The 14,408-nt window shown below is 46.9% G+C and overlaps 1 protein-coding gene across 1 annotated transcript in view; it reads left to right on the forward strand.

The window, feature by feature from the left end:
* The first annotated feature begins 1,432 nt into the window (after positions 1–1,432).
* LOC104289959 overlaps positions 1,433–14,408 on the forward strand; it is a 14,212-nt gene continuing 1,236 nt past the window's right edge. The window contains exons 1-3 of the mRNA XM_009888992.1: positions 1,433–1,478; positions 3,226–3,545; positions 13,720–13,966. Coding sequence (XP_009887294.1) covers positions 1,433–1,478; positions 3,226–3,545; positions 13,720–13,966 — 613 coding nt within the window. The remainder of the gene's footprint in view (positions 1,479–3,225; positions 3,546–13,719; positions 13,967–14,408) is intronic.

The following is a 14,408-nucleotide window of genomic DNA, read 5'->3' on the forward strand; positions in this document are numbered from 1 at the left end:
GGAGAGGAGAGGAGAGGAGAGGAGAGGAGAGGAGAGGAGAGGAGAGGAGAGGAGTCCACGGGAGCTATCTCATCTCTGGTTAGAAGCCCTGAGGCTGAAGACAGACTCTGATCTCCAAACAGACAGGAGCTGTCATTCTTCTTGCTGCTGTTCTCTCTTGCCTCCATCCTCTGCACTCACTTGAGCTCAGTTCACGACAAAGCTAAGTCAGGTACACATCCCTGCACTGCAAGGACCTAGAGGGTTCTCATTTTAACGGCATAAGAAAGGCCTCTAGTGCAATGCCATGTGCCTGGGTTACCCAGTGCAAACACACGTAGCTGGAAAATACTGCACGGGACGTCCAGGAAATCTGTCCCCTGTTGGAGCTGGTGTGGGGCAGATATCCCAGGGCCTCCCAAAGGTGTCCATTGTCTTTGTGCAAACACCTGAACACCAGCACCATAGCACAGAGGCAAGGTCCACCCCATCTACACCCAGATGGGGGTGTTTAAATGACCTGCAGCAGCTCTCCTTGTTCCTCTCACTCCCCAGTCAGCCTCCCTGTGCTGGGTGGAGTGGAGCAGCAGAGACAGCACTGCTTTGTCTCCAAATGAAATTTGAGTCTGCCTGCACACTGAGCAGCACTGGGCAATGAGCAGGGATTGAGGACCTCTCTGATGGACTTACAGCACTGAAGCCTCTCCCATTTTTCAACATTGGTACTGGAGCATCCCCGTGGGCCCCTACAATATGTGGTGGGTGACAGGATTCTCCTACAGCCACATGGCCCATTTTGCCCAGGGTAGATGTCCCCATCTACCACACAGTAACAGGACCACTGCCTGCTCTATTTCAGTGCTTCAGGCACAGCTTACAGCGATACAGGCATGGAGGAGCCAGAAGTGAAAATCCTTCTGTTCCCTCCTAGATCTGGCAGCTGTGGCCCTTGGCTTGGGGTTGGGCAACATGGTTTGGGCCATGCTGAGGGAAGGAGGATATCGCTCCCAGGTAGAAGACCCTCTCCACATTACCATGCCTGTCCCCTCTCAGACATCTACATGACCACAGCCATCTACAGGGCCGCAGCATCTGATAGGAGGTTCAGAGATATTGTTATGAGGGACCCTAGGGAGACAAGAGAGGTCCCTGTGTTTCCTGTGCAGGCTGAGCAGTACAAAAAAATGAATGTGGTTTCCTGTCCCCACCCAGGCCAGTAGTAACGAGTGTACCCAACACCCCAGTGCATGAAGTACCTGCAACTGCAAAGGGGTTGCTCCGAAAAGACTTCAAATCTGCCTGGAGTTGCAAGGAAGTCTGAACCTCCAGCTCTGGAAGGATGGGGCATTTGTCCGCTGACTCAAAGAGAGGAAGGTCTGAGCCCTTATCAGCCCCACAATTTTACTTTCCTACGTCACGGTACAGGATGCAAAATCCTCTGGGGAAGCCTGCAATGCTCCTCTGGATGCTGGTCATCGCCTTTGCTGCAGCTCTTAAAGGTGAGAGCCCCCCCTTTCCTGGGAAGAGGACACGGACATGGGGTTTTTGTGTTTCCCTTTGCCAGGGAGCTGTATCATTCCAAAAATACTTTGCCCTTTCCTGCCCTCCCATGGGATGTGTGGAGGTTGGAGGACCAATAGAAGGTTGGAGATCTGACATAGCCCTTCAGTACCCCACCGCCAGGCACAGAAGAGATGTTCACCAGCCCCAGGGCTGGAAGGGATGGGACCCCAAGCTGCCTCTTCTTCACCTAGGCAGTTATGAAATGTGTCCTCCCTTGGTATTTTAATCCCTCTCTCCACATCCGCAGAGCATCGCTCAGCCCTGCACTGTCCTGCTGTGGGTGGGAATGGGACAAGCCAGGCTGGCTCAGGGCTTAGCTCTAGCTGGAGAAGAAGGAGCAGGGTGACTCAGCACAGCTTGCAAGAGACAGTCAAGGACCAGGCAAAATCCTCCCTGGGTCCCTGCTCACCCTGGCACTACCAGGTCCAGTGAGCTCCTGCCTGCCCTCTACCTCCAGCCCCTCCAGTTTCCACCCCAGGGCACTGACCTCCCCTACAAAAGGGCCAGTGTGAAGCACCACAGGAAAGAGGATTGAAAGAGAGCTAGACACTGTTCTGGATGCAAGAGGAAGAAGAGGAGGAGTACTGCTAGGAAAGAGGGAGTGGAGCAGGGGATGGCTTTCTTTCTGCTGAGCCAGGGCTGGAAGAGCCTAGCAGCGCCCAGGAGAGTCACAGCTCTGACTTGTACTCCTGCAGAGCTGCAGGGTGCACTTGGACCATAGTCCCACAAAGGGTGCAGACGAGCACCAGAGATGAACCCAGCATGCTTAGTCCACCTCTACCCATGCATTGGCTGGGGCTGGTTTGTCCTCTGGTCTGGTGTTCCCAGTACTGCTGGGGTGTGTGTGATGGGGCCAGAAGGGTCACTAGCTCCATCTGCCCAATCCAGGTCTTGCCTCTCCCTTCTGGGGGTCAAAAGTTGGGCTTTGCTCATCTCTGTCACCCTTCGGTGTTTAGTTTCTCTTCACTCTGCCCCAGAACAGAAGGATGTGATCGCATAAAGGATGGGTCCTTGGCTCCCGACCTTGTCCTGCACAGCACTACTAAGAGCTGTGAGGGAAGGGGAAAAAGACTGGGACTGAGTAGTCTTAGGCTGTACACTGTACACCTCAGTTTTCTACTACCCAACTCTAAATGCCATGACATAAGATGAATCCTTGCATGGAAATCATCTTCCAGTGTCAGGTGGGGTTGAATGCTGGTGCAATGCAGATGAGGGAAGTTTTCAGAGATTTTTCTGAGCATGGAGTAAGGGGAAGATATTCCTAGACAAAGCTAATAACTGCCCAAAGGAGCTGTGCAGAGTCTCATTCTGTGCAGCTTTGAGATTTTCTATGGACAGGCCATTGCCTAGGGACATTAAAGAGCCTCATGCTTCTTGTCCCTCTGGGGCTCATGTGCAACTGACAAACCAGTTCCCCACATGTTCATGCCTAGCCTGTACTCTGCACTCTCTGTGCCTGGGGGTGTGGGTCCAGGCATGCCTCCTTTCCCAGGTGAAGGGAGCAGGAAGACTGGGAAGGGCTGGGAACTCCATGCCCTCCTTCTGCCAAACTTCTGGATTCATATTTAAAGATATGGCAAGTTTACCAGCAGTAACCCAGATTCTCATGGGCTTCTTCTTGGGCTCACCCAAACCCATGAACTTTCTCATAAATCTCACACCTGCCCAGTGACTTTCCAGGTACCCTTTCTTCCATAAAGATGGTGGCATCTGGTCCAAAGGAGGGAAGGGTCCCCGGATCACTGACACTCGCCTGTACTGTAATGGGAGCACCTCTGGACAGCCCTCGATATGACTGGAATTGTGCCCGTCAGGCCCCAGGAGGGCAGCTGCAATTTCTAGCCTGGATCTATCCTTTTGGGAATAACACGGGGTATGCCCCACCCTTCCAAGGCCGAGTCACCATCTCTGCAGACAAAGACAAAAACAAGGTCTCCCTGCAGCTCCATGCCCTTACAGACTTAGACACACCCACCTATTTCTGTGCCAGGCAGCACACAGTGACGCCAATGGAGGGAGAGGCGGCACAAAAAGGGGGAGGAATGCTGTGGTGACAGGGCCCTTTCTCCAAATGCCAGTTGCCTGTACTTGCCCTGGGAAATATCAGTGAGGTTTGGGATTAATAGATGTTGGAACTCCAAATCTATCCATGGGCAGCTGAATTTGCAGTAAAATTTGACATTTATAATGGAACCGAGAATTAAAATTTCATGTGTGAATAAGTCCCATGGGCAGGTCAATCCCCAAACCCCTCACACAGGGGACTTTTCACCTCCATTCACAGCCTTCCCCACAAAATACCATCACTGCCTCTTCCTCATAGCTACCCTGGTGCTCCTTCAATACAAGGAGAATGGGGGCAGAAAGACAACCTCAAGGCATCTCTCTGGGCAGAGAGCATGGCTCCTTCTCTATGCAGCCCAAATCCGCCCCAAGCTGCCTGTCCTGTAAAGAAAGGTGTAGCAATCACAGCTCTGGGCATGGGGGAGTGGTTGGATGCTTTGTCACATGCTGGACCTGGGGTGAGGCCTGAGCACTGCCTGTCTGCAACAGCATGTGTAAAACCTCACTGCACAAGGGGAAAAGCTTTTGGGCTGATGGGGCTTTTTGGGTGAGAAGAGCCTGCAAGCAAGGGACTGTCAGGAGAGAGGAAGGTGCCTCTGAGGGCACCGAAGTGGTGGAGAAGAGGAAGGAAGAAGGCAAATGGTATCCTGGACTGCATTGCCAGAAGGTAGAGGGAGGGGATCCTTCCCCTCTGCTCAGGCCTGGTGAGACCACACCTGGAGAGCTGTGTCCAGTTCTGGACTCCCCAGTACAAGAGAGACATGGACATACTGGAGAGAGTCCAGCAGAGGGACACAAAGATGATTAAGGGATTGCAGCATCTCTCCTGTAAGGAAAAGCTGAAAGTGCCGGGACTGTTCATCCTGAAGAAGAGAAGGCTCTGGAGGGGACCTTATCAATACATAAATACCTGGAGGGAGGGTGTAAAGAAGACAGAGTCAGGCTCTTTCCAATGGTGTCCAGCGACAGGACAGGAGGCAATGGGCACAAACAGAAACAGAAACACAGGAGATTCCCTATGAAGTTAAGGAAACACTTCACTCTGAGAGTGACTGAGCACTGGCACAGGTTGGCCAGAAAGGTTGTGGAGTCTCCCTCCTTGGAGATACTCAAAAGCCATCTGGACATGGTCCTTGGCAACTGGCTCTAGGTGGTCCTGCTTGAGTGGGGGGTTGGACCAGATGACTTCCAGAGGTCCTTTTGAACCTCAATCATTCTCTGATTCTGTGATTCTAACTTGGCTTCTATAGTTTCCAGGTCGGGCTTGTAGTGTGACGGAGCATATATTCCTATGAGGTGCACTCACACAGTATACAATATCTACATGGTTGACCACACAGACCAAGAAAAACAGAGAATACAGCACTCATGCAAATATGAACAGCACAAACAACCTGATATCGTTTCCCTCTCTGACTAATTGAGATGAAAGGCCATTAACTGAATACATGTACATACGTGCATATATTCACATATATACGCTACCTCCAGTTGCTGGCCCTAGGTACTCAGGTCTATTCAATAGTTGTCCACACGTCTGAGGCCCGGAGTATCACTCTGGTTATTTGTTCTCAGACATACGCACCCACCCACCCACAGACACACGCACTCTGTGACCCCACTCCCAGTAACTGACCTTAGACATCCAGTCTATGCAGAACCTGGCTCTGGATCCCCTGGTCTCCCAGTTGTCTCAAATGCAAAAGGGTCTTTCTGCTACATGGTCCAGACCTCTGGCCTTACCAGTAGCTAACTAGAACTCTGACCTGTACTCTGGCACTTGGTTTGATCCTCCTGCCTGCTCCTCCCAGTAGCCAAATTGCAGATTCCCTCATTTCTCCAGTAGCTGGCCCAGACTTAGGTCTGCTTCAATTCAAGGCTCCCAGTCGTCTTATCCTACACACTGGCTAGTCTGGCTTGATATTCATTAGTGACTGCACATATTGACATACACACTCACATAGTATGCTCTTACTCCAGTCGCTGCAGCTGCTGGTAACCCAGACACAGCGGTTCTTAGGACTTATGATTTCCCTTTTAATTGCTGGCACAACTGCAACCCCATTTTTTTCTTTTCTTTTCCTGAACACAGCTTTTAGCCACCTTTGCTCCTCCTTTTTTTTTTTTTTTCTTCCCAAACTCTTCTCAAACAAACAACCCACCACTAATTACCTTTTTTTTCTCATTGGTCCCAATTCTATTGCTTTCATATCTGCATTTGATATTTCTGACACTATTACCTAGCAATTTTGGACAAATATGGAACCACAGAACCATAGAATGGTTTGTGTTGGAAGGTACCTTACAGATTATCTAGTTCCACCCCCCCTGCCATGGCCAGGGACACCTCCCACTAGCCCAGGTTGCTCAAAACCCTGTCCAACCTGGCCTTGAACACTTCCAGGGATTGGGTAGCCACAGCTTCTCTGGGAAACCTGTTCCAGTGTCTCACCACCACCACATTATTCTTCCTAATAACTAATTTAAATGTGACCTCTTTCCATTTAAAAGAGTTACCTCTTGTCCTGCTGCTACACTCCCTGATCAAGAGTCCCTCCCCAGCTTTCCTGTAGGCCCCCTTTAGGTACTGAAAGACCACTATAACATCTCCCCAGAGATGTCTAGGGAGATGTTCTCTTGTCTAGGCAGAGCAACTCCAACTCTCTCAGCCTGTCTTCATAGAAGAGGTGCTCCAGACCTCTGATCATCTTCGTGGCCCTCCTTTGGACTCACTCCAACAGGTCCATGTAGTTCTTATGTCGAGGGCCCCAGAGCTGGATGCAGTACTGCAGGTATGTCTCACAGGAGCAGAGTAGAGGGGCAGAATAACCTCCCTCGACCCGCTGGCCACACTTCTTTTGATTCAGCCCAGGATGTGGTTGGCTTTCTGGGCTATGAATGCATATTGCCAGCTCATGTTGAGCTTCTCATCAGCGAACACCCCAGTTTTATCTACCAGTATCCCCAAGTCCTTCTCCTCAGGGCTGCTCTCAGTCCATTCCCCACCCAGCCTGTATTTGTGCTTAGGACTTAGGGGACCTTGCACTTGGCCTTGTTGAACTTCATGAAGTTTGCACAGGCCCACCTCTTAAGCCTGTCCAGGTCCCTCTGGATGTCATCCCTTCCATCCACCATATGTCAACCGCACCACACAGCTTGGTGTCGTCAGCAAACTTGCTGAGGGTATACTCCATCATAGAATCATAGAATCATTTGGGTTGGAAGGGACCTTTAAGATACATCAACCTAATACTGCCAAAACTACTACTAAACCATGTCCTTAAGCACCACATCTAACCGTCTTTTAAATACCTCCAGGGGTGGTGATTCCACCACTTCCCTGGGCAGCCTATTCCAATGTTTGACAACCCTTTTCAGTGAAGAAGTTTTTCCTAGTATCAAAACTAAACCTAGCCTGGATTATCTTGAGGCCATTTCCTCTGGTCCTATCACTTGTTAATAGTGAGCAGAGGTTAACCCCCACCTCTCTACAGCCTCCTTTCAGGTAGCTGCAGAGAGCAATAAGGTCTCCCCTCAGCCTCCTCTTCTCCAGGCTAAACAATCCCAGCTCCTTCTGACACTACACATAAGTCTTGTGCTCCAGACCCCTCACCAGCTTCATTGCCTTTCCCTGGACACCCTCCAGTACCTCGATGTCTTTCTTGTAGTGAACAAAACTGAACACAGTATTCAAGGTGAGGCCTCACCAGTGTCGAGCAGAGAGGGTCAATCACTGCCCCAGTCCTACTGGCCACACTATTCCTCATACAAGCCAGGATGTTGTTGGCTTTCTTGGCCACCTGGCCACACTACTGGCTCATATCCAGCCAGCTGTCAACCAACACCCCCAGGTCTTTTTCTGCTGGGCAGCTTTCGAGCCAGTCCTCCCCAAGCCTGTAGTGCTGCATGCGGTTGTTGTGACCCACATGCAGGATCCGGCACTTGGCTTTGTTGAACCTCATACCATTGGCCTCTGCCCATTGGTCCAGCCTATCCAGATCCCTCTGTAGAGCTTTCCTACCATGAAGCAGGTCGACACTCTCACCTAACTTGGTGGTGTCTGCAAACTTACTGAGGGTGTGCTTGATTCCCTTATTGATAAGGGGATCTGATATTAAAGGGGACTGATTCCAATACTGAGCCCTGAGGAACACCACTCATGACCGGCCGCCAACCGGATTTAAGTCCATTCATCAGCACTCTTTGGGCCCGGCCTTCCAGCCCGTTTTTCACCCTGCAAAACATACGCCCATCCAAGCCATGAGTGGTTGTCACTGGAGATGTGCCTCCTCACACTTGCAGTCAGCTCTACCTCCCCCTGTGGTAGCAACACCAAGATAAATGCAAACAGGTTTAACACTAGAAAGAAAGGAAAGTTTCCCCATAACCAGGGCCTATTCTGGAAGAAAGCAGAGGTGTACATTAGTTTTGCTGTTAAATTGCAGGCAGGAGAGGTTGAGTAATATTTTGCAATAAATTGCAGGGAAGAGTTTGAGTGATATTTTTACTTGCTTTTGCAATTTAACATGAACAAGTGTTTCAGACAACCAAAAGGTTTCCATCCCCTACGTCTGATGGTGTCAACTTGGTGTAAGCATTGAAGGGCAAAGTAAACTTTCCCCAGGTAAAATCAAAAGTGTAATTAGTAATAGAATCCATTACGTGATGCCCGAGATGTACAAGTAAAACTGTTGTCCAAGTTATCATATTATAGATCTGTATTCCAAACCACAGCAGAATAGCACGTTTAAACCACTGCATACAAACACAAAAAGCAAATAAGCCATACAACACACTGAGCTGGTTAAGCAGCATTGCATCAATTAACTTTAATCAAAGTTTTCTAAAGGCATGATATAATATTTCGCCTAAGAACAACATGGTGTGAGCCATCTGTTTTAATTTCTGAGCAAGCTGGAGCCCCACTCGTGCCCCACATTGAGTGCCAATAAATCTGTCTTGATTTGGGCCGGACAGGCCACTGAGACAAATGACAGATGCTCTCCCTCAAGTCCCTCTCCAAGGAGAGGAGGGAGAGAAATAAAGAGCCTTATGAGTTTAGAAAAAACTACACTACTTTAATAAAATATTAATAATAAAATAAAAAGAAAATAATGAAATATATACAAAACTCCCAGGATGACAATGAGGTTGCTGGCGGGCACTGGGAAAGTCCCAGACTGGACTCAGCTCTGGACAAGAACTGGATTCCAGATCTGGATTCAGGGACACATGGATCAGGATCAAGGGCAGACAAATGGACAGAGTCCTCCTAGGACACTGGCCATTGAAGAAAGAGAGCAAGATCTGACCCTTTGATCCCTCAGCTTTTACACTGAGCATGAGGCAGATGGGATGGAATACCCTGTTGGTCAGTTTTGGGTCACCTGTCCGGTCCACTCCTCCCCACAGATGGGACCCCACTGTGCTTTTCCACTACCGACCCTCGAATGGGGCAAATAACAAAGTTAGCTGGCCTGGGTTGTTATAGCAATAAAGATAAGCAGGAGCCTCTCTGCATGCTGTTTCTTGGCATAAATTAGAAACAATCAGGTCTTATCACTCTGGGAGTGAACAGTGTCTGGACAATATGCTGTTAATTTCAGAGACTTCAGTTAGTTAGAAGAGGCTTAACTTCAAAGTAAAATTACTGAACAGAAAATTGGTTCTGTTTTACCTCAAACGAGGACACAACCCCAATAGTCTATGCATCCCATATAAGAGAGTCTATGGAAGGAGTAAGATAGATAAATCGATTATTTGATATCTTACCAACTATTTAGCTTAGCCTCTCTCATTTTCAGATACCCTTTGTCATGCATAAAGAAATATATGGGATGGAAAAGATCTCAGAGTTAATCACCTCCAACATCCCTGGCATACCCATCACTGACAGCATTTGAGATTGGGGCTGGATCCAACATGCTGCTGGGAAATATCTAAAAGCTGGCTTTACTATATCCTTTCAAGAAAGTCCAATGCAGCACTTCATCCTATCAAAACCAAGTCATCAACTCTGCAGATACTTCTTCTGGGAAGAGGAGGACAAAAAAAGGGTGAGAAGGTTGAAATGTTATCAGAGGTTTTGAAGGCCTTTGCATGTGGGCTTTGGGGTCTGCCCACACAAAACCATAATACACACCCACTTCTTCAAGGGATATGTCATCTTCGGTTCAGATGATGTTAACTGCTCTTACAAATTAAAACTGTGGACAAATCCAGTTATTGTTGTGGTATCAAAGGAAGGATGTGCAATGATCTAGGCTCAGATTAGACTGCTACAGAAATATGAGCATGGGTTAAAATAAGTGTAAAGACTGTCTGGGGACCAAGAATTATACTAGGGTTTTTTTCCTAGAAAGAGGCAGCTGAGCCTTTCTAGTGTGTCTCACAGTAATCAAGCAACCATGCACAAAGAAGCCATCTACTACGCCTCTTCCAAGCCCGTCCTTATCCTCTTCAGATGCCGTCCTGGACGCAAAATTCCTTCATCTCCTTTTAACTTCCCTGCCCATACTTCCCCTCTTCTTCCTTAACTCAGGACTGAGTTTCAAGATTAAATATTTCCTGCAGTTTTCTTTCAGCATTAACTAAAGTTATCAAATAAATTTGTAAAACTCAAATGAAAAGCAAACTACTTACTTTAGCAAGAGGTATTCCCCAGACACTCACAGAAAATGAAAAGCAGGCATAAATAAATAAACAAGCAATCTCAAACGTAGCTAGTCAGCTGGTTAAATAGTAAGACAAACTAGATTAGAGAAAGTAAGAAAACCATCATGAAAAGGGTTTATGACTGAAGAAAAATAAATCACAAAAAGGAGGAGAGAAAAAAACACAACAGTGGCAGTAACCGATATAAAAATGAAGTACCATAAGCCCTCAAAGTGGAGTGTCCTTGCTGCAGTGACCATGGGTCAGTTTGGGCTTCAGAGAGGAAGGAACAATGCAAAGAGCTGGATCACAAAGCTGGACTCCTTTGGTTTGTTCAGGGTCCTTCTTGGAAGAATTCCCTGTGTCACAGACAAAACAGTCTTATCTTGAGGGATTTCAATTCCTTTAATTTATTGTCTAGTAATATAGATTTTTAATTGTGATTTAGATACTGAGAAACAAAAATACATTGACTACTAAGCAAACACATAGGGAAGCACCCTTCCCCTGGTTCAAATTGAGTCCAACACCTCTCCTCCGACCTTGCAATCTCAGAGTCTCTTGTTTCCACTATACAATGTACTCAGTCCATCCCAATTCCTTTGGTGAGGCAAGGAACAGCTCAGGAGGCCGAGATAATGTTCCTCATGGTTTCTTTCTGCTGTGCCTTGCTTCTTTTTCATTTCCCCTTCTGCTCTGGCATGGGTTTCTCCACAGGCCACAGTCCCTTCAGAGGTTTTACCCGCTCTTGCATAGGAAAGTGGCTTCTCCACGAGCCACTCTCCTTTTGGGAGGGTTCCTGCTCCAGCATGTGTTCCTCCACGGGAGGCACTCACTTCAAGGGTTTTACTTGTTCTGGCATGGACTGCCTCTTTCCAACAGAGCAGATCCAGTCATCTCACCAGCAATGTCCCCTTCCGTGTGTCGTTTTTTTTGTGTGTCTCCGCTCATGTCTTTCCTTTCCTGTCTTTTGTGTCCTCATATGTGTACTCACATGTCTCCTCCTGTGTCTGTTTTCAGGTCTCTGTCGCAGATGAATTATTAAGAGAAATCATCATTGTGGGGTTCACTAAAAGGATTTTAATAATGGTTATACGATGATTGAATGGTAATTAAACGATGATTGAATGAAAATTAAATGGTAATCAAATGATGATTAGGCAATAATTGAATGGTAATTAAACAGTGATTTAACAATGATTTGACAACTATAATTTAAATGATAATTTAGATGTTGATTAGATGGCTCTACTACTTACTACACTTCTAAGAATTAAGCTATAGCTGGATATATAAATGTCATTATATATATATATATACAATATACTTTTAGGCCTGATGTAAAATGTTGCATACCTTGTTATAGATATCAGATGCTGAGTAAGTGGTCTCTCAGCCTCCAGGAGTAACCGTGAGAGGCAACCCTGCTCAAGGGGGAAATCACTGCCTTGCAGTGCTGTACAGGGGAGATTAATGGGCTTGTGGGGCTACAGATATTTATAGCGTAAAGTGATTGACTCATTGTCAACCCCCCCTTTGGTGTATGTGCGGGAGTGGAGATGTAACAGTTAATAGTTTTGTCTAGTCGCAGCTCAGGCTGGTACTGTTAGGTCCTGATAATACATGGCTTAGATTCCTCAGTTCCTGAGAAGATATGGCCTAGCACAGTTTTCACGGTTTGCACAGCAGGGCTGATTTCAGTCAGGTCTACCTTTTGGTGATGCCTGAACAAAAGTATCATTCACTCAGTCTGAATGGGTGCATCCATCACAGTGCCCTTTTTGTTTCCTTTGTCCCTGGCAGGTAGCAACCTCTATTAAATATATTTGAGCAGAGATGCCATATGCTCCTCTGGTTGGTTGAGTTTTGACACCTGGTGGGTTGGTTTTATTTGTTTCAGTGCCAGCTGAAACCCATTGTGACAGGCACAGAGCAGTTCATGACCTTCTTCTGCAAAGGATGCCCCTGCAGCACCTTGCTAGCGAAACCCTGAAATAAACCATGAGAGACTGTCCTGAAGAGAAGAGAGGTCCAGGAGAACTGGTTGATTTTCAAGAACTGTCTCCTCCAAGCTTAAGAACCCATGTACAGGAAGCCAAGCAAAAGTGGCAGACGACCTACATGAATGAACAAGGAGCTCCTGGCAAAACTCGGACATAAAAAGGAAATATACAAGTACTGGAAGCAGGGTTGGATGACCTGAGAAAAACATAGATAATCTATCAAAGCACACAGGCATGGGGATAGGAAAGTCAAAGCCCACCTAGAGATGAATCTGGTACAGGATGGGAAATGCAACAAGAAAAGCTTCCACAGTTATGTCAGCACCAAAAGGAAGACATGGGGAAAAGGTCCTGCTGCTAAATAGGAATGAAAATTGGTGACAATGGGCACAGAAAAGGTTGAAGTACTCAATGCCACCTTTGTTGCATTCTTTATCAATAAGATTTTCCTTCAGGAATTCCAGGCCCCTGAGGTCAGTGGAAAAGTCCAGAGCAAGGAAGACCAAGGTCTTCCTCAGCTGATGAGGATCAGGCTAAAAGAACATTTAAATAAACCCCATACACACAAGTCTTTCTGACCTGACAAGATGCACCCACAATGGACTTCTTATCTATATAAATACCTGATGGAGGGAAGTAGAGAGGATTAAGCCAGACTCTTCTGAGTGGTACCCAGGGGCAGGACAAGAGGAAATGTGCACAAACTGAAATACAGGAAATTCCACTTAAACATAATTAAAGGTTTTTCACTGTGAGAGTGACTGAGAACTGGAACAGGTCACCCATAGAGGCTGTGGAGTCTTCATATTCAAAACTCAACTAGACATGGTCCTTAGGGATGTGCTTTAGCTGACCTTGCTTTGAGCAGGACATTAGGACTTGACAATCCTCTGACATCCCTTCCAGCCTTATCCATTTTGTGTTTCTGGGACAAACATCACCACCCCTCACCTCTCCCCTCCCATCCCCCAATTTTAGCAGAACAGGGGCAGAACAGAAAAAGAGGCAATAATACTAGGCAAAATTAACCTCTGAAGAATTTGTACATCACAGACTCATTTTTCTAGAGCATGAAAACATTATTTTGTATCTGAAAGTAATCCGACCCATTGGAACAGCTTTTTAGAGTGGAATAACAAACTGTCTTCTCTCCCTGTGTGTTAAGCCTTTTAGCCTCATTAGGGAAAGGATTTTTTGGTAATAAATAATAATAAAAAAAAAAATCTCCTAGTATGTATCATGTTACAAGCATGTAAGGCTACCCTTGAAGTAAATGTTCATTTTAGTATCTAAATTGTTATGAATTCAAAACTGATATGATCATTTGTGTTGTATTCTTAAAAGTTCCCTTCCTCATTTCAAGGTCCTTCCCTTAAAGGAATTCACCTTGATGATTTAGCTGTCAGAAAAGTATGCAGAAAAGTCATCCCAAAATGACGTTTCTTTTTCAGAGATTCAAGAAGAATCTGCCCCAGAAGTTAGTGTGCTTAAATCAAAGGAACCCAAACTATACGACAACAAACTGAGTATGGCTTGTTTGGCAAGGACTTTCTACCCTAAGAACATCAGCCTTGATGTGCCTAAGAATGACACTGTATATGATCTGAAGGCACCTCTTGTCACATCTGAGGGGATGTACAGTACCATGAAGGTAGTTGGAGTGGAATCAGATGCAGAGGTTACCTCTGGATTGAAAACTGGCTTACAGATAGAGCTCAGACGGTGGTGGTTAGTGGTGCAGAGTCTAGTTGGAGGTCAGTAACAAGTGGTGTCCCTCAGGGTCAGTACTGGGCCCAGTCTTGTTCAATATATTCATCAATGACCTCGATGAAGGGATAGAGTATACCATCAGCAAGTTTGCTGATGACACAAAACTGGGAGGAGTGGCTGACACGCCAGAAGGCTGTGCCGCCATACAGCAAGACCTGGACAGGCTGGAGAGTTGGGCAGAGAGAAACCTGATGAAATTCAACAAGGGTAAGTGTAGAGTGCTGCATCTGGGGAGGAATAACCCCATGCACCAGTACAGGTTGGGGGCTGACCTCCTGGAGAGCAGCTCTGTGGAAAGGGACCTGGGAGTCCTGGTGGACAACAGGATGACCATGAGCCAGCAATGTGCCCTGGCGGCCAAGAAGGCGAATG

Source organism: Charadrius vociferus, unplaced genomic scaffold (genome assembly GCF_000708025.1).
Source record: "Charadrius vociferus isolate BGI_N301 unplaced genomic scaffold, ASM70802v2 scaffold597, whole genome shotgun sequence".
NCBI lineage: Eukaryota > Metazoa > Chordata > Aves > Charadriiformes > Charadriidae > Charadrius > Charadrius vociferus.